This window comes from Camelina sativa, chromosome 10 (assembly GCF_030686135.1).
Source record: "Camelina sativa cultivar CO46 ecotype springtype chromosome 10, ASM3068613v1".
Taxonomy (NCBI): domain Eukaryota; kingdom Viridiplantae; phylum Streptophyta; class Magnoliopsida; order Brassicales; family Brassicaceae; genus Camelina; species Camelina sativa.
In genome coordinates, this window is record NC_141889.1 from 26,546,118 (window position 1) to 26,569,728 (window position 23,611).

General features: G+C 38.4%; 1 protein-coding gene and 1 pseudogene across 3 annotated transcripts; both read left to right on the forward strand.

Moving 5' to 3' along the window:
* Positions 1-2,880, forward strand: LOC104719827 (uncharacterized protein At5g41620). 2 transcript variants are annotated; one of them, XM_010437812.3, is made up of 3 exons: positions 1-540; positions 1,002-1,127; positions 1,218-2,880. In XM_010437812.3, exons 1-3 carry the CDS (start codon positions 172-174, stop codon positions 2,610-2,612), a joined length of 1,890 nt encoding a protein of 629 aa, XP_010436114.1. In that variant the 5' UTR covers positions 1-171; the 3' UTR covers positions 2,613-2,880. The 2 variants fall into 2 exon arrangements, with proteins under 2 accessions (XP_010436114.1, XP_019086388.1); XM_019230843.2 differs by having other exon boundaries at positions 402-540; positions 1,006-1,127.
* A 6,645-nt stretch (positions 2,881-9,525) lies between these two features.
* On the forward strand, positions 9,526-22,457 carry LOC147937404 (uncharacterized; annotated as a pseudogene). Its single transcript, XR_015568250.1, has 7 exons — positions 9,526-11,813; positions 11,991-13,018; positions 13,220-14,799; positions 15,447-15,538; positions 20,560-21,480; positions 21,648-21,820; positions 21,935-22,457. The product of XR_015568250.1 is annotated as an uncharacterized LOC147937404 (transcript).
* The last annotated feature ends 1,154 nt before the right edge of the window (positions 22,458-23,611 follow it).

Below are 23,611 nucleotides of genomic sequence, written 5' to 3' on the forward strand. Positions count from 1 at the left end.
AAAAGAAAACAAAATAATCCTAAAACCCCACATCAAAAAAAAAGTATCCAACGTTCAAAAATTTACAGGTGAAACAAATTCAAAAGACAACTTTGAGAAATTTATGGGAACTTTTTGATTGAAATTAAAGAGAAAAAGGTGGAAACTTTATTATTACTTATAGCTTTTTTGATGGAAAGTAAAGTGAGAAGAGGCAGAGCAGTAGTAGAAAAAGAAGTAGAGAGACAGAAAGTGGAAAGATTGGTGGAAAAGTTAAAGAATCATAATCATCGAATTAATCCATCTTCATCAACTCCAGTGCACGTTAGCTTCATCCCTAGCTCAGCCTTTGTTGTTTCCTCCTCTAGAAAGCTCGCTGCTGCTTTCTGGGAGTTTCATCACTACCACTCTGCTTCTTCTTCTGCTGATATAATGCACCGTGGCGCGAATGGTTTCGCCGGAGCTAGTAATAACCGTCGACAACGTCATGGCAAAGCCGTGGTTAAGGAGAATGGTCTCGACCTCTCTCAATTCCTCCGAGATCCTTCTCCTGATCATCAGGTTTCTCTTTCTCTCTCTAGGATTTAACCCTTTTTCTCTGGATTGTTTTTTTTTTTTTGGGTGGATTCATTTGAATTAGTTGGTTTAGGATTATGGGTAGTGTTAAAGTTTGGATTTTGAAACTTGGGTCGTGATGATTTGTGTGAATTTTGAGGATTTTTTTTGTGTGTTCTTGGTTTAGTCTAGATTTACTCTGTTCTTACTGCAGCAAGTGATTAGTATTTGGATTCACAGTGAAAAAGCTTACATCTTTTGTAGAAGTCTCACAAAGTTTCAAATTTGAGCTAAAACGTTAGGCGCGTGACAATTGATTATGGTCAGGTCATTAGCTAAGATTAGGTTAGCGAGGAGAGTGATTATGATTTTAGTTAGAGGTTATGGTTCTTTTATCTGATGCACTAACGTGGTTTGGTTTTGGAGTTGTTCAATATCTGATATGGTTCCCTCCTACATTGTCTCAGCCAGATAGTGCTGGAAGTCTAAGGAGGCAGATTGGTCAAATGTTGATAAAGCATCATCAATCTATCGACCGTAACAATCATGCTCTTCAGCCCGTATCTCCTGCTAGTTACGGAAGCTCTCTTGAGGTTTAAACAATTGTTTTTCAGCTTAAGGAATCCATCTTCAGATGGATCATAGAACATTTGTATTCAAACATATGGATTACGGTTTTGCAGGTTACGACATACAACAAAGCGGTAACTCCAAGTAGTTCATTGGAGTTCAGAGGAAGACTGTCTAGAGAACCTCACTACAATCTCAAGACATCAACTGAACTTCTTAAAGTATTGAACCGTATTTGGAGCCTCGAGGAGCAGCATGTCTCCAACATCTCTTTGATAAAAGCTTTGAAAACCGAGCTGGCTCATTCACGTCTTCGAATCAAGGAGCTTCTAAGGTACCAGCAAGCCGATAGACACGAGCTAGACGGTGTGGTGAAACAACTCGCTGAAGAGAAAATGTCGAGGAAGAATAAGGAAGTTGAGCGGATAAGCTCTGCGGTTCAGTCTATGAGGAAAGAGTTAGAAGATGAGAGGAAACTTAGAAAACGTTCTGAGAGTTTGCATCGGAAACTGGCACGTGAGCTCTCGGAAGTGAAGTCTTCGTTGTCTAACTGTGTCAAGGAGCTTGAGAGAGGGGCTAAATCAAAGAAGATGATGGAGCTGCTCTGCGATGAGTTTGCCAAAGGAATCAAGTGTTACGAAGAGGAGATTCACGGTTTAAAGAAGAAGAATCTTGATAAGGATTGGGCTGGTCGAGCTGGAGGAGATCAACTGGTTCTTCATATTGCTGAATCTTGGCTTGACGAAAGGACGCAGATGAGATTAGAAGGTGGAGATACATTGAATGGTAACAACAGATCAGTGCTTGATAAGCTCGAGGTTGAGATCGAGACCTTTCTTCAGGAGAAGCGGAATGAAGTACCGAGAAACCGAAGGAACTCACTTGAATCTGTTCCGTTCAACACCTTGAGTGCACCACCGCGGGATGTAGACTGTGAAGAAGACTCAGCAGGAAGCGATTCGAATTGCTTTGAGCTCAAGAAACCTGCTCTGTCTCACGGAGACGAGACGATGAAACCTAACCAACTTAACAAAGACGGTTTGATTGATGAAAAGCCGAAAGGCAAAACCGGAAGCCCCTCGAGTTTCCAAGTGAACTTCGAGGATCAAATGGCGTGGGCAATACCGAGTAACGGAAAGAAGAAACCCCCCCGAGCTATTGAAGACGAAGAAGAAGAAGATGTGAAGCCTGAGAAGAGCAATAACATTAAGAAACCAGAAGATGAGATTGATCAGTGTGCTACTACGAACAAGAACGATGTACTGGGGGAAATGATTCGAACACACAGAAGGTTATTGTCTGAAACCCGTGAAATCGATGAAGCTTCTTGCAATTTTCCATCTTCTCGAAGACAAGCTAGTCCTATTCGACAATGGATTTCAAGAACCGTCGCACCTGATCTTTTTGGCTCGTCGGATAATGCGATAGCTCATGGAGTTAAGGATAGTACTTTGAAAACTAAGCTAGCAAAGAGTTCAAAGTCGCGTCTTCGGCTATTCAAAGGCTAATCAAGAGTGGTTCGGTCCAAAACGCACAAAAACGAGAGTTCTTGCTTGAGGATGAGGATACATACAGATCACTGAGTTTCATTCGTTTTCTCTGTAAATCGAACGCATCTACAAATTTGTATATCGATTGCAAATTGTTGGATTATTTAGATTTTGAGTTAACAAGAACGAGAGCAACGGCTAGAGATTTTGAGTTAGCATTGTAAAGTAAGCTAAGTGAACTCTGTTTTATCTGTTGGTCTAGTGTAAAGCGAAAGCGTTTAGAACTGAGGCCCCGATAGGCCCAATAATGTTTAAAACGACAACATTGCAATCCAATAATGTGTATTGGGCCTAGTGGGTAATGGTTTTCAAGGTAGTTTTATTTCACATTCTCTCCCATTATCGTCTAATGCACACAAACTGTTTGATCATTTGCCTCAATGAAAACTTTTCTGAGTTTATTCGTCTAAAAGTTTATTTTCCTTCTTAAAATGTTTCATCTAATGAAGCTGCAACCTTTGTTATGTTTCTTCAAGTCAATTCACTATAATTTGATTGCAAATATAAAATAATTTTTGTAGTAAGAGAAACTCATTTGTCATTGGTTTGATGAAGAACAAGTTTGATGCTTTTGAATTGTTGATCTCTGTAACTTTCATAAAGCTCTAGTTTTCATCATCCCCGTTGGTCTTTTTTACCTTTGTAATCCGAGAATATATGATTGAATATTGAAAATGGCACTCTGTTTTAAGCGGAACGACTTTCATCATCCACGTTAGTGAGATTTCCGGAACGACTAACTCTTTCGTTTGGAGTTGATAAGATTTCAACTCTCGACTTCATTATGCAAAACGACATATCTTATTGGACTTAAAGGCCCATTAACCAAGACCCAAACTCGAGCTCAGTTTGATACGACACAAAGGCATGTGTGGTTTGCGTAACGGTCACTCATCTCAAGCTAACCACTTCTCATTCATTATAACAACGATTTTGACAAGTAACTACACTATGTTATAGTGCTCATTACAAGGAATCCAAAGAGTCCTTAAACCGGTCATTCCGATGATGGACATCACCGGAAAATTCACCGGAAAGATGGCTAAAGCTATGTTGTCAAAATTGTAGTTCCAACAATCCCCCACATGAATAGAATTGACTCTAGACATATGAAGACTTAACTAAACTTAATAGACTAAAAGACTAGACGGACTAGACTGACTCGACTTTCAAGAGTGTATGCGAAAAATAACTGTGTCTGAGATAGTAGCATTTTTCAGCTTTGAACTACTCATTGTTAATATCTGTCGGATTTACTGGCCAGGAGGTGAACATGATGTCTTGAACCACCCGGATATTTATGTAAACCGAGACAACAAGTATAACCCAACTTCTTTTTCTCGAAGAACCAAGTTCTCTATTGTGTTCGTTTTGGCCATGAACATGCCTGGATTTCATGAGTGAAGTTGGAGAATATAGCCTTACATTTTATTCTCCTAGAAACGGCCTGATTTCACACTCACTAGGTGATTCGCCATTAGCGTTTGTTTTAAGAAGTTTTCCTTTAGGAAATGCTCCACTGATATATCAAAGCTTATGGACTTGATCATTAAAAGCATTGCTTAACCTCTAAAAACATATGAAGTACTGTTTTTCATCTTAGGAACTGGGCTGTGACTGTTAGTCATACAGTACTCCAGATTGATTTTGTTTGATTTAGTTTTCCCTTTGAACCTAATTCTTGGGATCTCCAGTCATTTAGGTGGGGTTTCCATCAAACATCCTCTTAGATTGAAGGCTTTAGACCCATTCCTCTTGATGATTTTACAACTTGATCTCTAGCTAGCCCTTTAGTAAAGGGGTCTGCAAGATTAAAAACTGTATTTATGTAATCTACTGTAATTACACCAGTAGTGATCAAGTTTCTAATGGTCTTATGACGTCTTCTAATATGACGGTTCTTGCCATTGTAGTGAGTATTGTGTGCTCGGGCAATAGCCGATTGGCTATCGCAGTGTACACATAATGCCGGCACAGGTTTTTCCCACATCGGAATATCTTCCAAAAAATTGCGAAGCCAGTCTGCTTCTTCTGCGGCTTTATCTAAAGCTATAAACTCCGACTCCATGGTTGATCCAGCCGTTAGAGTCTGTTTCGCAGATTTCCATGATACTGCTGCACCTCCTAGAGTAAAGACATATCCACTTGTGGATTTTGAGTTTTTGGAATCAGCTATCCAATTGGCGTCACTGTATCCTTCTAAAACTATTGGTTCTTTACCATAGTGCAGCCCATAAGTTTTTGTGTATCTTATGTAATTTAATACTCTTCTTATGGCTTGCCAGTGTTTATGACCTGGATTACTGGTGTAGCGACTTAGTACGTTGACTGCATGCGCGAGATCGGGTCGTGTACAATTGGTTAAGTACATAAGACTTCCGATCACCCTAGCATACTCTATCTGTGACACCGCTTCACCCGAGTTTTTGGTCAAGTGAAGTTCATGATCTACAGGAGTTTTTGCTTTTCCTTTTGAGTAGTTTTTAAACCGCTCAAGTATCTTTTCAGCATAATGTGCCTGTGACAGAATAATTCCGTCAGCGGTTCTAGTGATTTTAATCCCTAGAATGACATCCGCTAAACCCATATCTTTCATGTCAAATTGACCATGAAGCATATTTTTTGTTTGTTGGATTATGTTTTTATTGCTACCAATGATGAGCATGTCATCAACGTACAAACATAACAAAACATACCCACTAAGAGTAGTTTTAATGTATATGCACTTATCACATTCATTTATCTTGAAACCATTTGACATCATTACATTGTCAAATTTTTCATGTCATTGTTTTGGAGCTTGTTTAAGTCCATACAACGACTTCACCAGTCTACAGACTTTATTTTCTTGTCCTGGAGCAACAAACCCTTCGGGTTGTTTCATATAAATTTCCTCTTCTAAATCACCATTTAGTAAGGCGGTTTTTACATCCATTTGATGGATTTCCAGGTCTCTTAATGCTGCAATCCCGATTAGCATTCTGATTGATGTTATTCTCGTTACAGGAGAATAGGTGTCAAAGAAATCCAGACCTTCTTTTTGTCGGAATCCTTGCACCACAAGTCTAGCTTTGTACTTATCAATAGAGCCATCGGTTTTTAATTTTGTTCTGAAGATCCATTTACACCCTAGTGGTTTAAACCCTTCAGGTAGGTCAACTATCTCCCATGTATGATTTTGCATAATGGAGTTGATCTCACTATTAACGGCTTCCTTCCATAAAGGAGCGTCGGGTGTAGTCATGGCTTCATTATATGTTCTTGGTTCGTTCTCTGCAAGAAGAACCATCAAGAAATCTTCACCGTAAGTTTTTCCCTGGCGAGCTCGTTTGCTACGTCTTGGTTCTTTTTCTACTTGTTTTACCGAGGTACTGGCCTCATTAGTAGTGGTGATTGCATCTCTCTCTTCCCAAGTACGTTTCAGATTTTGTTTATCCTTACAAGGGAAAATATTTTCAAAGAAAGACGCATTTCTTGATTCCATTATTGTATTAACATGAATATTCGGAATATCTGATTTGTGAACCAGAAACCGATAAGCACTACTATTGTGTGCATATCCAATAAAAATACAATCAACGGTTTTAGGTCCGATAGTAACCTTCTTTGGAGGTGGCACTGCGACTTTAGCGAGGCACCCCCACACTTTTAGGTATTTGTATGATGGTACATTTCCTTTCCAAAGTTGATAAGGCGTATCGCCGGTTGTTTTGTGCGGTATTTTATTTAGGATGAGGTTTGTGGTAAGCAAAGCTTCCCCCCACAGGTTTTGTGGTAACCCCGATTCCTGCAACATTGCATTCATCATTTCTTTCAGAGTTCGGTTTTTGCGTTCTGCAACTCCGTTAGATTCCGGTGAATAGGGAGCAGTAGTTTGATGTATAATACCATTTTCTTGACAAAAGTCATTAAAAGGTCCATCATACTCGCCTCCTCTATCACTTCTTACTACCTTGATAGTATTTGAGAGTTGATTTTCAACTTCGGTTTTATATTCTTTGAATTTCTCCAAGACTTCGTTTTTACTACGTAACAAATAAACGTAGCAATATTTTGTACAATCATCTATGAAAGTAACAAAATATTTTTTACCGCCTCTAGATTGTACGTATTTTAAATCGCACAAATCTGTGTGTATTAATTCTAGAGGTTTGGTTGCTCTTTCAACACGAGGTGATGGTGTTTTTGTGAGTTTCGCTTGAACGCATACTTCACATTTTTCTTTGGGTATTTTGCATTTTGGGATTAGGTTCAAATTAATTAATCTTTGCAAAGATTTATAATTCACATGTCCTAATCGTTCATGCCATAAATTAGAAGACTCAACCAAATAAGCAACTGAATTTTTATTCATGGAATTGTTTGAAACAGAAGTAGAAGCTACATCATTTTTCTTAAGGATTGTTGCAACACACAGCTTAACAAGTCCTCCCTTAACAAAACCTTTGCCAATAAAGACACCATTCTTCCTTAGAGTCATCTGATCGGACGCAAGGTTAGCAGCAAAGCCATGCTTGCTCAATAGGGTCCCAGAGACCAGATTCTTCCTCATGTCTGGAACATGCTTCACGTTGTGGAGCGTGACGGCCATTCCGGAAGTCATCTTCAAGACCACCTTTCCGGTTCCAACGATCTTGGAGTGAGACACATTGCCCATCATCAGATTCTCACCAGACTTGGATTTCTGATAAGTGCTGAACATGTCTCTGTGAATGCAGATGTGGGTAGTGGCTCCAGTGTCGTACCACCACTCCCTTGGGTTCTCATTGTTCATCACCACATTTGCTTCCGTGACGACCGCACACAAGTCTTCTTCAGTCAAATTGGCTTGATTTTTACCCTTGTCTTTGCTGCGACATTCAGCGGTTTTGTGACCTTTCTTGCCACAGTAGCTGCACTTTCCAGCAAACTTCTTAGCCCCGCCTTGCTTCTTGAAGAACGTGGAGGACTGAGGTGCCGTCTTGCCTGGTACAACCTTTTTTGGTGAAGCTCCTTTGTTGCCGTAGACAACCTTGGCTTTCCCTTTTCTCCTATACTCAGCCATATTTGCATTCTCATCAATGACGGACACAGCGTTGTCACGTTCAGTTGATTGGTTTTGCAGCCTTGAGATTAGGTTGAGCAAGGTGATTGGCTTCTGCTTGTGATCCAGATAGTGCTTGAAGTCGCTCCAGCTTGGAGGTAGCTTCTCGATGAAGCAATTCACTGTGAATGTCTCACATATGTTCATTCCTTCATCAGCTAACTGTTGTGCAAGCACTTGAAGCTCATGTACTTGGTCCATTATGGGCCTGGAATCCACCATCTGGTAGTTGAGAAACTCCCTTGTGGCGTGTTTCCCTGAGCCCACATTGTAGACTTTGTACTTGGTTTCTAGAAGATTCCAGAGAACCTTGGAGGTTAGTGCTTTGTTAAACACCTTGAACAGCTTTTCCTCCATGTGCACAAGGATGGCATTTTTGCACAAGTAGTCTGAGTGATGCCATGCATCAACGCTTGCATTCGCATGCACGTCGTTGATATCAACAGGCAGTGCCGGAGCATCTTCGGTGAGAAACTTCTGCAGGTTGAGTGTACACAAGAAGAAGTGCATCTTTTGTTGCCACGATTCAAAGTTTGTGCCATCAAACTTGTTGGGCGTCACTGCAGAGCTCGGGATACTCGGTTTCAGCTCGGTCGGAAGGAGAGGAGCAGGTGGTGGACCGTACCCAGGTTGGGTTGTCGACTCACGAGGTTCCTCGAAAGCACCTCCGTTGTTGTTGTTATCAACACCGTTAGTCATCTGTTCATAAAAGACAAAAGATATGTCAATATTTTTGAACAAATATAATTATTAATCAAGAGTTAGCAATTAATTTAATTTGCTAAAAATTAATTATTTTCTGTAGATAGCTTTATAGAACGTTATAACACGTTTGCAATAAAGCTATTGTAGAAAAAACAATTTTTGATTGCTCGAAGAACTGTTTCACGAAACTACCACATGCATGGTCTTCATGGAAAATGTTTTAGAATCTCAAGAATCTTGTAGTGAAGTTTTGCGAAATACAACCCGAAGGCCTTCACATAAACATTCACAAATCGATTACACTACGACATTAATCGTTTATCAACTGTTCGCGTCGTAAGATCCGTTTTAAACTATATGTAGAAAACGAATCTTTACTTTGGGTTAAGACTGTAGGACCGCGAAAATCCAAATATATTAGATAACGAATATGATGCCTATGTAAAACGATAAAGAAAGAATAGATTCTCGGAGGCGAGATATGATCTCTTTCCTTAACCCAAAGTAGCTCCCGCAGTGTGGCGGATTAGTGAGTACATGGATCCCAGGATACAACCGAGACGAGCCCGAATCACAACACTTGATTTCGGACTCAAACGAACGTTGGCTCAACGATACACTCTTGATAACACTTACGTTTCTTAGAGAGAGAAAGAGGAGTGAGAGAGAGTTGGACTTTTGCTGTTTTGAGTTTTGTTTCTTCGCAAGTGTATGAAACAATGAACGAGAGAGCTCTGTATTTATATGGAGAGAACGACGAGATGCTCTCCACAAAATCTGGGCTCGTGGACTGAGATATCGGGGAGTTGAGGTGAGCTGAAGACACGCCCGAGTATCACACGTTAGTGAGATTTCCGGAACGACTAACTCTTTCGTTTGGAGTTGATAAGATTTCAACTCTCGACTTCATTATGCAAAACGACATATCTTATTGGACTTAAAGGCCCATTAACCAAGACCCAAACTCGAGCTCAGTTTGATACGACACAAAGGCATGTGTGGTTTGCGTAACGGTCACTCTTCTCAAGCTAACCACTTCTCATTCATTATAACAACGATTTTGACAAGTAACTACACTATGGCATATTTCTCAGAAGAAACGTTTGAAGGCTATTGGCTAAAGACGGGATGGAGAGAGAAAAAACCTCTCAGACACGACTCCACATCTCCGCTTCGTTCAAAATTTTTTTGAATCTAGCTTTTAGATCTGAGCTTGGTTTCTTATTTCTCGGATGAATATTCATCACATCCATCATCCTATTCCTCCACATCTCCTTCTTCCTAAAGAAAGGCTTTATCTCTCTTGGAAACTTTTCCTGCAAATTGCAGAGTCCAACTTACAATGCTGTGATTATATATTCAGTTCAACGAAACTTCCTCATGAGTTCCCTCTGTGTCAAATTAGGTCTGTGTGGGGAGATTCTCACCTAACTATTCTCACACTTGTGAAGAAAATTTGGCTACTAAAACATTCAAGGATGTCTCTTCTTCTCTCGGTGGTCTCTGCCTTGTCAAACCCACTGGATCTAAGCCTCCACTACGGGTCATCGTCAGATCTGAAATCAATAGCTAAATCCTCCTGTATGGAGAGAAATCACATTCCAATCTTCTCCGTTCTATCTGTTGTAGTTTGGTTAACCCAAAAATCACAGTCTGCCTCTGGTACTGTGACTCACTTCTGGATAGGTTGATTTTTTCGGGATGTACACCTGAAGCTTCATACTGGTGTTGGCGATTCGTCCTCTGCTGCGCCGCCGGTGATACGTCTTCTGCCATCTCCATCAAGGGGAAGAGAATCATCTCAACTAATTGCTATGTCTCCTTTGCATCCGCTTACATCTCCGCTGCTCTCCCCAAGTACAGACCCAGATCTCCTAGTTCTGGTGCCTGTGACATCTTCCTTCCAGTTCTGTTACCACGGACCCGGAAAATAATTAGAAGAGTCCCCTCCCAGTCGAGGGTGAGATCGACTCAACCATCCCGGAAAACTACTCCGGTGCTCCCTCTCTTCCCTCAGGTTAACCGTCGCCTTTGCTCCGGTGTTAAAAAACCGAGTCTTTTAACAAATGAAACCCTATTTGGGATGGGCCATAGAATAATTCTTAAGTTATTGGGCCTTAGAAATGATTTATGTAAGATGGACCAGTTCTTGGCTAAGATGATTATAGGACAATTTTTGTCCCCCATGCTATTGGGACAATGTGGTGTTTCTTTGTTAATGGACCTATTGAAAAAGTTTTCATACTTCCTTCTTAGTGAAGTGTATATTTCAGCAAAGGTTACAATTCCGAGTTGCAAGTTTAGTACGGTGGAGTTTTTTTCTCCCTCCGGAACTAACTTATGAGAACCATAGCATGGAATTGCCAAGGGGCGAGAGCTAAAGAGACTTCTCGTCGACTGGGAGAGATGTGTCGAATGTACTCACCAGGTTTCATGTTTTTATCTGAGACTAAAAACGATAAGACGTTTCTGCAATCTTTGCAAGTTGATTTAGGATTCGACAACCTCCAAACAGTTGAGCCTGAAGGTACAAGTGGAGGTTTAGCCCTTTTCTATTCAAAGGACTATCCGGTTAAATTCTTGTTGTTAGATGATCGTTTGATCGACATCGAAACAATCATTAATGGAAACCGAGTTTTTATGACTTTTATCTATGGTGACCCTATTCCCGTAAATCGTGGATATGTGTGGGAACGTCTAATGCGTATCGGAGTTACCAGATCCGAGCCTTGGTTTATTATTGGGGATTTCAACGAAATAACCGGGAATCACGAAAAAAGAGGAGGAAAAAAGAGATCAGAATTTTCCTTTTTACCATTTCGTGTTATGATTGATTCATGTGGATTAATCGATTTTCCTTTCCAAGGTAATCAATTTTCATGGATTGGTCAACGGTCAAATGGTAAGATTCGGTGTCGTTTGGATAGAGCCATGGGAAATGAAGAGTGGCACAATATATTTTCCCACACTAATGTGGAGTACTTGAAGATGTGGGGTTCAGACCATCGTCCTCTCCTTGCATCAATACTAACACGTCCAAAAAAGTATTTGAGAAGGTTTATGTTTGACAAGAGGTGGATTGGTAAGCCAGGCCTCAAAGAGGCGGTGTTAGACGGATGTGGAGGTCATGAAATATCCGTCGAACGATCCATTATGAAAAAAATCCAGAATTGCAAACGAGCTATCTCCATTTGGAAGAAAAATAATCAAACAAATTCAGAAAAATTGATTAAAGATCTCCAAAAAAAGATTGATGAGACCTATGTAGATGATCAAGCATTGTCGGAAACTCTCCTCAACCTAAAATGGCAGCTCTGTGAGGCTTATAGGAAAGAAGAAGCATATTGGCACCAAAAAAGCAGAGAACTTTGGCTTGCAGAAGGAGATAAAAATACAAAATTCTTCCACGCTTCCACAAAACAAAGAAGGGCAAGGAACAAGATCACTGGTATCCTTAATCAACTTGGAGTTTGGGTTGATACAGAAGAAGGGATAGAAAAAGTAGCGGTGGAGTATTTTGACAATCTATTTTCTTCCTCGAATGCGAGCGACCCTACATTGGCCATAAAGGATGTACCTACATTGGTCACACCTGACATGAATGAGCATCTCACAAAAGAAATCTCAGAAGAGGAGGTCAAACGAGCTTTGTTCTCCCTGAATCCGGGAAAGGCTCTAGGACCGGATGGGATGACTGCTTTGTTCTTCCAAAATTTTTGGGAAACCATAAAAGGCGATCTCACTAAGATGGTGAAGAACTTCTTTAGCTCAGGAATTTTTGATGGCAAGCTAAATGAGACAAATATATGTTTAATCCCGAAAGGAGAACGACCTCGTGAAATGTCAAGATTTCGCCCTATTAGCTTGTGTAATGTGAGCTATAAGGTCATCTCAAAAATTCTGAGCTTACGTCTCAAGAAGTTTTTGCCGGAACTTATATCCGAGACCCAATCTGCCTTTGTGTCAGGAAGATTAATCACAGATAATATCCTCATTGCTCAAGAAAACTTCCATGCCCTCCGTTCTAATCAGGCCAACCGGAAAACATTTATGGCAATAAAAACGGACATGAGTAAAGCTTATGATAGGGTGGAATAGAATTTCTTAAGAGCTTTGATGGAAAAAATGGGATTTGATCAAAAATGGGTGGATTGGATAATGCAATGCATTACTTCCGTCTCCTACCGTATTTTGATCAATGGAGATCCCAAGGGACGAATTAGGCCAACACGTGGGATTCGTCAGGGGGACCCAATCTCTCCATACCTATTTATACTTTGTACTGAGGCCTTAATTGCTCAAATTAGGAACGCAGAAAGAGAGGAAAAGATCCAGGGTTTACGTATTTCGAACGCAAGCCCACGTGTTTCCCACTTACTTTTTGCAGACGACAGTTTATTCTTCTGCAGAGCCGATCCTCAGCAATGCAAGGAAATTGTCGATATAATCCGCTTTTATGGTGAGGCGTCTGGACAAGAAATTAACTTCTCCAAATCTTCTATCATGTTTGGAACCGAGGTCTCGTCCTATATACGTCAAGAGATCAAATCTATTGTTGGGATAACACAAGAAGGAGGCATGGGTACATACTTGGGTCTCCCTGAGAAGATTCATGGGTCAAAGGCACAAGTCTTTGCATTCGTGAGGGATAAACTCCATAAGAAGGTAAACTTATGGACTTCGAAATTTCTATCCAAGGGAGGCAAGAAAGTCCAGATAAAATCAGTGGCGCAAGCAATTCCGACATATGTAATGTCGTGTTTTCTCTTACCAAAAGCTATATGCTCAAAACTAACTAGCGCGATAGCCAATTTCTGGTGGAGTAATAAAGCAGACAGTAAAGGACTACACTGGATATCATGGAAGCAATTGTGTACTCAACTTTCAGAAGGTGGGCTAGGCTTTAGAACACTAGAAAAATTTAATCTTGCGCTTTTGGCAAAGCAACTATGGAGATTGTTGAGATATCCAGATTCCCTTCTTAGCCGAGTTCTAAAAGGGAGATACTTTCGATATTGTAGTCCATTAGAGATACAAGTATCAAATCGACCTTCGTATGGCTGGAGGAGCATGTTGGCAGCAAAGCAGGTTCTTTCGTACGGAATTCGTAAGACCATAAGCTCGGGTTTTAATACGTGCATCTGGACTGAACCATGGATCCCAGATACGCCAGCACGGCCACCCCAAAGTTTAACTAGTGAGAGAAATCCTTTGATTTGTGTTAACACCTTGATAGATTTTAACATAAAAAAGTGGAAAATTGAACGTCTTCGGGAACTCTTCCCCCCGAAAGAAATTACCCTTATTTTGGGGATTAAACCGAGCTTGAATGCCTCGAGGGATGGCTATTCTTGGACTCTGACAAAGTCTGGAAATCATACCGTTAAATCTGGATACGAAGCCGCGAGAGCTATCTCTCGCCCTGCTTGCGACCTCCCTTCTCAGGGACCTAGTGTTACGACACTTAAGGCGCAAGCATGGAAGTTAAAAACATCACGGAAGCTTAAGCATTTCGTTTGGCAATGTGTGACTGGGTGCTTGGCAACATGTCAACGCCTGCATTATCGCCATATTGGTAGAGATAAAGATTGTCCTAGATGTGGAGCGGAGGAGGAAACTATAAACCATATACTATTTGAATGCCCCCAGCACGTCAAGTATGGGCTTTATCGACAATCCCTTCCCATCCTATGGTGTTCCCTTCATCTTTCCTATATAGCAACCTCGATTTTCTATATGGGCGTGGTAGAGACTCTGGTGCAACTGATCAAAACTTGAGAATGTTCCCGTGGATGATGTGGTACATTTGGAAGGCAAGAAATAAGAAAGTGTTTGAAAATATCTCTGAATCTCCGCAAGATACACTGGAGAAAGCTATCCAAGAAGAAGAAGTTTGGAGAAGAGCAAATAACAGAGACTTAGCACCAGCGGTAGTAGAAGCATGCATACCTTCGATCCCAATTCCTCAAGAATCCCTTGTATGCTTTATAGATGGATCTTGGCATACAGAGGTGGATAGGAGTGGGCATGGCTGGATTGCGTCTATCGGTGATAGAATCCTGCACATGGGGCTAAAAGGATCGCACAGAAGCTTATCCCCATTACATGCAGAGTTAGATACCCTTATTTGGGCTATGGAGTGCTTATTAGCGTTGGACTTGGATAAAGCCCTTTTTGCTACGGATTGTTCAGACCTCCTAAGGATGACGTCTAATATCGAGGATTGGCCGACTTTTTCATCAGAATTGTAGGATTTTATTCATTTCAGAGATAGATTTGCTAATTTTAGTATTAGATATATTTCCCGAGAGGATAATATCCGTGCCGATAAACTTGCGAAATGTGCAAGAGCACGAGGTTTCTGTTTTTCCCATGTAAGCTCGTTGGTACCTAATTGGCTCTCTTTCGAAGAAAATCATCTCCGATAACTTAATATATGGAGTTTGATCGTCAAAAAAAAAATGTTGTTCAAGTTTCATTTGGGACTCGCTTTCTTAAATGGAACATGGTGAAGTATCTTTGCGGTTTTTTTTTTTTTTTTTTGATTAACTAGGTTGCGGCCATGAGATGCCCCGATGGATACATGTTGGGCCTTTATGAGGCTGCATAAGCATATAATCGGATTTGAAGCCTGAAAGGAAGCAACTATTAGAGAAGTTGAAAAAGGTGAAACTTTGAGGCCCAAGAGACTAACCGCATGTCCCTCACTTAGTTTATAGGGCGCGACTAGGAAGTTTATTGAGTAGGAGATTGTACCATGAACAGGTAACTTTTACATGCTACTCAACTTTTTCGCTGTGGGGGATATGTTTATATTGGTTCATGTTTACCTTGCTCTTCACATTGTTTCTCTAGGAAACTTTTCTTCTCAAGTCAATGTTCCTTTCATTGTATATAAATAATGTCCTGAAAGTGACGGATTCATTTCTTCTACACAATGCTTTGAAATTGACAAGATCCATTGAAGTGGACTTAATGGGAGTTTTTATTTAGTGCTTTTGTAGTTGTTGAAGGGTTGACAAATGTTGTTAGGTCAGCATTTTACAGAACTACCCTCGAGGTTTGGAGCATTGCTACTTTAGCCCATGCCGCCATGGTATTCTTTTCTCATTTAAATTTGTATGAAGTGGGTTGATTATTTCAAACATCTTCTCAAGATTTATGATAAGTTTGGGGGACCATTATGTTTGTAGTTGGTTACAAACAAATAGAACAAAAATTACGCACCGAATCCTAAATGTTGGACATTACCAATGCACTTTCAACTAGTGCTTTAAATTACTTATATAGATATTTTGTAATTTTAACATTTTTTACCCTTCTCAACATGCCATGCAAGAATCGAATCACCCTTGTCAAATATGACAAAATACTAGGTGATCAAATCGTGTACTTTTGGTAATACATCTTAACACCTTCTAAGGTATCTAGAGTGTAGTACTAAGACAGTCATATATTACCTAACCACTTGTATGGATAAGTTATAAAAATCATCACAAATAAGTGGTACTTACTAGCTAGAAGATTCATATAAGATAAGTTATACAAACCCTAAATTATATATTACCCCAAACAGTCACAACTATTCAACGTTCAAACCAGTTTTAAGAATAGCAAGTTCTGACCAAAAGTATGGTGTTACAAATTAAATTCACAATAAAAAATACTTCATATAGTTCCTCTACTATATAAAGTTAAGTGGCACACATGGTTTGTGAATACTTATGTTTTGGAGAATAGAAACTTAGTGACAATTATCTTAGAATAATTAAAGACGAATATAAAAGATCTGTCAACTGTACCCAACTAAGCAATTATAATAATTGCACATTCTCAGGTGTTGCTTTTCATCGCACTTTATATATTGTCGTTTATAAGAGAGATTGTGTGATGTCACACACACCATATACACAGATAAATGTTAAATGTGTATTGCATATAAATATGTGTATATACGTCCTATAATATAATGAGACCTGCATTTTTAATTCTCCTTCATCACCATATTGTCTCTTTTTAGTGTGCCAATGGTATTAAAGTCAAATGCCATAATCCACCAAAAATATTCTTTGTCTCATCATGTTTGTGAAATGGTGTATTCTTCTAATCCCTAAATTTGTAAGTATAAAACTATCTACAAAGCACATTTATTTTAATAATTTAGGGGTGTGTTTGGATCTAACACTACAAGAAAGCACGTCGATTTCGGAAGGAAAAAATTCGTAAGAAATTTCCGACAGTTTTCCAAGAGGAAACGACGACTCTTAGAAAACCCTCGGAAATTTGTTATTCCGTCGGTAATATCTTGGAAATTTCTGACGAAAACCCGGTCGTCGGAAACTCGTCGGAAAATTGTCAAAACTTCCAACGACTTTCAGAGGGATAGAAGACCGTTGGTAAATTCTAATAGATTTCCAACGGATTACTGAGACCTATGCCATTATATCCGTTGTGATTATATCCGTTACGATTATATATATAATTTTGTATGTATTTGTATATTTATATATTAAATACGTATAAATATATATATTAGTCTCGGTATTACAGACGGAAAACCAAAGAATATAATATGGTCTCGCAAATCCGTCGGACATTTCGTCGGAAATCCGTAAGTAATTTCAAAGGGCTGCCCGAGGGAAGACAAATTTGGTCATATTAAGGAAAAAATCTCATTTCCAAGGAAAACCCTCGGAAAGTTCCGACGAATTACCGAGGCTTAAACCGCATCCTCTGAATTCTGTCGGAAATTTCCTCCACGTCCTCAGAAATTCGTCGGTAATTTCCGACGGTTTTCCTACAGAATTTATTTATACAAAGAATTTAGTAATTTTGATACATCTAATGTGTTGTCTAATACTATAATAAGCCATATTTGACAATTAATTATATTATGAAACATTGTACCACAAAAAAATACAACACTTGAAAGATTACATTATCTACACTTAGTGGTTATAAGATGATATTAGAGATATAGTTGAAACTTAGTAGAAATTTATTTGATTTATAAAAACTATGTGATTTTTTTATCTATTATGATCCTAATTGTAACTGTGTTGACAATATGTCTTAGGCAAGTTTTAAACAACTATTAAGATCAATTAATTTTAATAAAACAGTCATAAAAAATAAATCCATCTAAACATTCTCGAAAATTTTCGATGGTTTACCAAGGGGTACAATATTTTCGACGGATTTCCAAGGGATTTGGACTGTTCCGATGAATTTCCAAATTTTGTGTGTTTTTGGGTTAAATAAATGGTTGACTAGCCAATAAATATACATACAATTACTAGCCAAATTCTGACGGTTTTGCGATGCGAAAATTGTATGCCCGCCTATTATTTCATTCACGCGGCAAAACCTTAATTATTTCCTAGAAATTTCCGACGGTTATATCCCTCTGAAAGATTTATATATATACATACGACCTCACAATTTTTCCCAGCCGAACTGTGCTGTTAAAACCGTTCGTTTCTCCTCCGCCGGTGGTCTTCTTCCTCCCTGCCGATTGTTGCCTTGCCGCCGGTCTTTCCTCCGCCGCTGGTGGTGTTCTCTGGTCTTCTCCTCCACTCTGATTTTCGGGCTTCTCCTCCACTCCTTCGTCGGTCTTCTCCTCCACTCCGGCATCGGTCTTCTCCTCCACATAATCATGTAAGTTTCTTATTTTATTATGATTTTGATACATGATTCTTAGTTTTGTTTGTTAATATTTTGTTAGAATTAGGTTTCTGAATATATTTAATTAGATCCTAATTGGATTTGTTATTAAATTAGGATTTTTATTTGGATTTATATTAGAATTAGGAAGAATTTAATTTAGAATTTGGTTTTTATAATTAGAATTTGGTTTTTAGAATTAAAGTTATGAAGAATTTACTTTATAATCAGGTTTTTAAAAATATTTTATTTACTTGTTAATTACTAATTTATAATTAACTTTAGAAAGAATTATAGAAAGAATTTACTTTAGAATTCATTTGTTGATTATTTATTTAAATTGTGTAGGTTTTTCTTATAATTTTATATTAGTTTAAAGATTTGATTGGATTTAGTTTTCAAGTTGTTATATTTTGGGATTTGAAATAGTTTTGTAAAAAAAAATACATTTTATTTGATTACTAATTTTTTAAATTTTGTAGGTTTTTCTAATAATTTTGATATTAGTTTAAAGATTTTGATTGGATTTAATTTTTAAATTGTGTCTTGAGGTATATTTGAATATAATGTTTTATCTTTTTATTTATTTCTAATTACTAATTAATTATTTTTTTGTTACTTAGGAAATTCCTTTAACCTAGGGTTGGAGAACCGGTTTAGGAAATCTTGTGTCACGAGATGGGAATGTCTCTTTGGTTTTTCCTCGGGACAATGAACTTTTTCAACAAGTTCAAGATCTTAACCAGATCGTACAAGAAAAAGACGCGACTGTCGAGGAACTGAAGCAAGAAAACCTCAAGATTAAGGAACAATTTATCCAGACCCAAACAACACTCTCCCAACTTCAAAGTTTCATTTCCTCCCAATTTTCTGGACAATTTCCTCTTCCTAATCCAAAATAATTTGTTTTTTTATAACTATTTTAGTTTTATGAAAATTGTTATTTAGTTAGATAATTATGTATTGGGATGTATATATTTTGTATTAGGATATTTATATATTTATTTTAAGCTTTTTGATATATATATATATTGTTATTTTATTTATTATTGAGAATTTCTATTTTTAGGGAAAAATAGAGAATTTCTATTTATTATTGAGAATTTCTATATTCAAAATTTATATATAAGATCCCTCGGAAAGTCCTCGGAAACTTCGACGTCGTCAGAAAATCCTTGGAAACTGTATCCCTTGGAAATCCCTCGGAAATCATGTCTCTTGGAAAACCCTTACAAAAGTGATGCTCTTGAAAATTCCTCGGTAGTTTGACGTCTTTGGAAATCTCTTAGAAACAGTTAATCCTTGGAAATCCGTCGAAAATTTCCGACGGATTTCAGACGAGTTCTAATTTCCGACAAACAATTTCCGAGGACTTTTTATTCTTGGTAATTCATCCGAAACGACTGTTTCCGAGGGTTTACCAACGATTTTATCCCTGGAAAATTGGCTGTTTTTTTGTTGTGTAATTACGATGGTCTACATACTCTTACCATATAAGATAGAGTTTTTGAATTGTGGAATTCAATCTATTAGCTACTCTGAAAAAGTATATACCTATGATAAAATAATATAAGGTACGTAGTAGCAAAACCTAAAAACATATTTCTGTATATATATTAAAGATGAATTACGAATCGTATGCGTATTTTTACTTGTTTTGTCATTAACAGTTTTTGTTAAGATTGGATTTAGGTTTTTAACAGTCATTATAGTTTAAAAAGATGTTAAGACCGTAAGTGTATGTGGGCAAGCTCAAGTTGAAGATGAAGTTCAGGAAGCTGTACAAAATATGTCTACACAAGCTTCTGTCTCGGCACAGGCGTCTGATGTATGCACAAGCGTCTGTCTGATTAAAGAGCATCAGAGGCCTGTTGATTTTGTTTGTATGTCTTGGTTTTGAAGATTTATGAAGATATACTTAAGGCACGTTTTGGGATATTACTTGGAGGTAAAGCACGAAGAAAAAAAAAGCTTGAAGATATTTAGAAGATTTAATGGAAAAAGGAAATATTCGTTTAACAAAGAATAAAGTTAAATAGAATATTTCCTCTTGATTTTAGGAAAGTTGTTAGTCTTGGGAGAGGCACGAAATCCCTTAAATATAGAGGGTCTAGGACTTACAAACTTATCTCTTGAGAACGTGAAAAAGAGAGGAAAAACCTTGTAAGCCTTTTGGCATCTTTGGGGGAAAAGGATGAGGGTTTTTGTTTCTTAATGAGAGTCCTGGGTGTAGATCAGTGTTGTTGATCTTAGGGATCTCTTAGTGGGTTGGGAATAGATTAGGAACAAGTTAAGAAAAGATCTTAGGTTTGTGTAAGTCCAATATTGAGCACTAATTGTAATTGTGCTCAAGAAGTATTACCAAAAAAGTTTGAGGACGTAGGCATTTGCTGAACCTCGTTAAAAATTGTGTATCTCTTGTCTCTTCTACACTAACAAGTGGTATCACAGCAGGCATTTGTGCAGAGTCTGACTCAACAAAAGGGTGAAGATCTTGGGAAGAAGAACATGGAGGCACAATCGATGTTATTCATGGCAAAAGACTTATTGGTGTTAGATCTAGATTATTATGGGATGTGGAAGGTGTTCTTGATGCATAGAATTAAAGGAATTCATGAAGATGAATGGACAGCAGTCGAACTTGGATGGGAGTCGCCGAAACAGACTGCTGTTTATTTAGACGGAAATCAGGTGGTTGTTCCAAAACCCAACACAGAGTGGTCAAAATCTAACAAAGCTTTGTCCAGATTGAATTCTCTGGCACTTTCAGCAATATTTGGTGGCGTTCGCAGGGATCAGTTCTCATTGATTCAAGGTTGTATATCTGCTAAAGAGGCTTGGGAGATTCTGCAAACTATCTTTGAAGGTACAACAAGTGTGAAACGCACAATGTTAGATATTCTTGCTTCTGAGTTTGAGAACCTAAGGATGTATGAGTTCGAGAACATTACTGCTTTTAGTGGTAGAATTTATGCTATTGCGAATGAAGCTAGAGCTCTTGGAAAGAATTACAAAAACAGGAAGTTGGTCAAGAAACTGTGGAGGGGTTTAGCTCATAGATATCATCCTGTGAAAATTGCGATGGATGTTGCTCTTGATATAAACAATATATCTTTTCAGGAGGTAACAAGTAGATTGCTAAACTATGAGTTGCAATACTTATCGTCTGATGTAGGTAAGGACACACAAGGAATTGATATTTTCTCAGTCTGTGATAGTGAAGAGAACACAGTGGCTAGTAAAACAGGAGAACTTAAGAGTTTTGTGGTGCATATAGGACGCAAGAGTTTGAAGATCATAGGAGAACAGAAAAGGAATAAGGTTCAGTGTCATGGTTGTCAGGGCTTTGGTCATTTTAAATCAGATTGTCCTTCAGTGAGGAAGAAAGGGTTCAAGAGTCTGCATTCGCCAAAAAGGAAGAAAAACACAAAAAGCCTCAAACAAACAAGTCAAAGTTAGTTGCACTTTGTTGCTCAATGAAACTTGCTGCTGATAAGTTGGAACTGAAGTCTGATAATAGAACAATTTGTTGTACGAATCAGGACTCTGAGCCAGCAGAAGAAGAACTTAAATTGTTGTTGAATGATCAAATCAACACTCTGAGGAAAGATCTGATACAAAAGGAAAAGGAAAATCAGAGGCTTGTCACAGAGAAGAATGATTTGTTAAGCAAAATTTCAAATCTGGAAGAAGATCTAGCTCTGGAGAAAGTAAAGTCTTGTGATTTAGACAAACATTTAGAATATCAGTTATGAAGCATCAAGATGTTAAGCAGAGGAACAAAGGATCTTGACAAGATTCTGACAACTGGTAGAACATGTAATGTCAGATGGGGTTTGGGTTACCATGGAAGTGATTCTGGTGCAACTACTCAGTTTGTTATAGGAGAAACCTTGGCTTCAAAAGTTGTAGATTCAAGTCTCTGTATATCTCCGTCAAAGGTCCAAAACGTGTCTGTCAGCAAGGAGACTAGTGACAACCGGCTGAAATCTTGGCAGGCGTCTGTACACAACAACTTTAAGAAAAGAGTGATTGGTTGTTGGTATTGTAGGAAATCTGGTCATATCAAAGCTCAATGTTACAAGTTCTTGAAGAGGGTAACACAAGTCATGGGAAGGAAGAAATTTTCCAAAGAGGGTCAAAGATTCAATCAAATTTGGATCAAGAAGCATGATTTATATCGTCCTGAAGACTACACAAAGCATGCATCAAGGGACAAACATTTGTATTCTGACAGTGGCTACTCAAGGAATCAGAGAGGTGTTCAAAGCAAGAGACGACATCTAAGACATGTGCATGAGAAATTCCAAGATTCAGGCCAATGGAGAAAACGTTGGAGAACGAGATGTTGAGCCAAAGAATGTCGTCTCACAGACCAGATAATAAGAAGAAAGACAATTGTCTGTTTGACGACTGATCAAAGTCTTGTGCTGATGGTTGATATTTCAGGATGCTTTGTCAAGGATGCTTTGTCTAAACTTGAGCTCTTAATGTTTTTTAATGAGTTTTACCACTCAAGCAGGGGGAGATGGTGTAAGAAGAATATGATTTTGTTTATAGGGGGAGTTTCCAAGATGTTGTTTGATTATGGGGGAGTCTTCAAGAGGTTGTGTTATGGATTTCCAAGAATCATGAAGTGTTGTGCTTGAGTTATAAAACTCAGTAAAAAAGGGGGAGAATGTAAGTGTATGTGGGCAAGCTCAAGTTGAAGATAAAGTTCAGGAAGCTGTACAAAATATGTCTGCACAAGCTTCTGTCTCGGCACAGACGTCTGATGTATGCACAAGCGTCTGTCTGATAAAAGAGCATCAGAGGCCTGTTGATTTTGTTTGTATGTTTTGGTTTTGAAGATTTATGAAGATATACTTAAGGCACATTTTGGGATATTGCTTGGAGGTAAAGCACGAAGAAAAAGGAAGCTTGAAGATATTTAGAAGATTTAATGGAGAAAGGAAATATTCGTTTAACAAAGAATAAAGTTAAATGGAATATTTTCTCTAGATTTTAGGAAAGTTGTTAGCTTGGGAGAGGCACGAAATCCCTTAAATATAGAGATTCTAGGACTTAGAAACTTACCTCTTGAGAACGTGAAAAAGAGAGGAAAAACCTTGTAAGCCTTTTGGCATTTTTGGGGCAAAAAGGTGGGGGTTTTTGTTTCTAAGTGAGAATCCTGGGTGTAGATTAGTATTGTTGATCTTAGGGATTTCTTAGTGGGTTGGGAATAGATTGGGAACAAGCGAAAAAAAGATCTTAGGTTTGTGTAAATCCAATATTAAACACTAACTGTAATTGTGCTTAAAAAGTATTACCAACAAAGTTTGAGGACGTAGGCATTTGTTGAACCTCGTTAAAAATTGTGTGTCTCTTATTTCTTCTACCCTAATAAAAAGACGCTTGAGGCCTTTTAGCTGACATATTGTAGAATAGCTGTCAAATTTAGACATTTCACACACAATATCTGAGCATAGGTTGGAAATTCCATAATAACTAATCTAACACATGCGCT

Bases quoted from the DNA above. Each gene is read 5' to 3' on its own strand.
- LOC104719827 (XM_010437812.3), top strand. From the start codon at position 172: ATGGAAAGTAAAGTGAGAAGAGGCAGAGCAGTAGTAGAAAAAGAAGTA. The intron at 541-1,001 runs GTTTCTCTTTCT...ACATTGTCTCAG, and splicing joins ATCCTTCTCCTGATCATCAG to CCAGATAGTGCTGGAAGTCT. The intron at 1,128-1,217 runs GTTTAAACAATT...ACGGTTTTGCAG, and splicing joins GTTACGGAAGCTCTCTTGAG to GTTACGACATACAACAAAGC.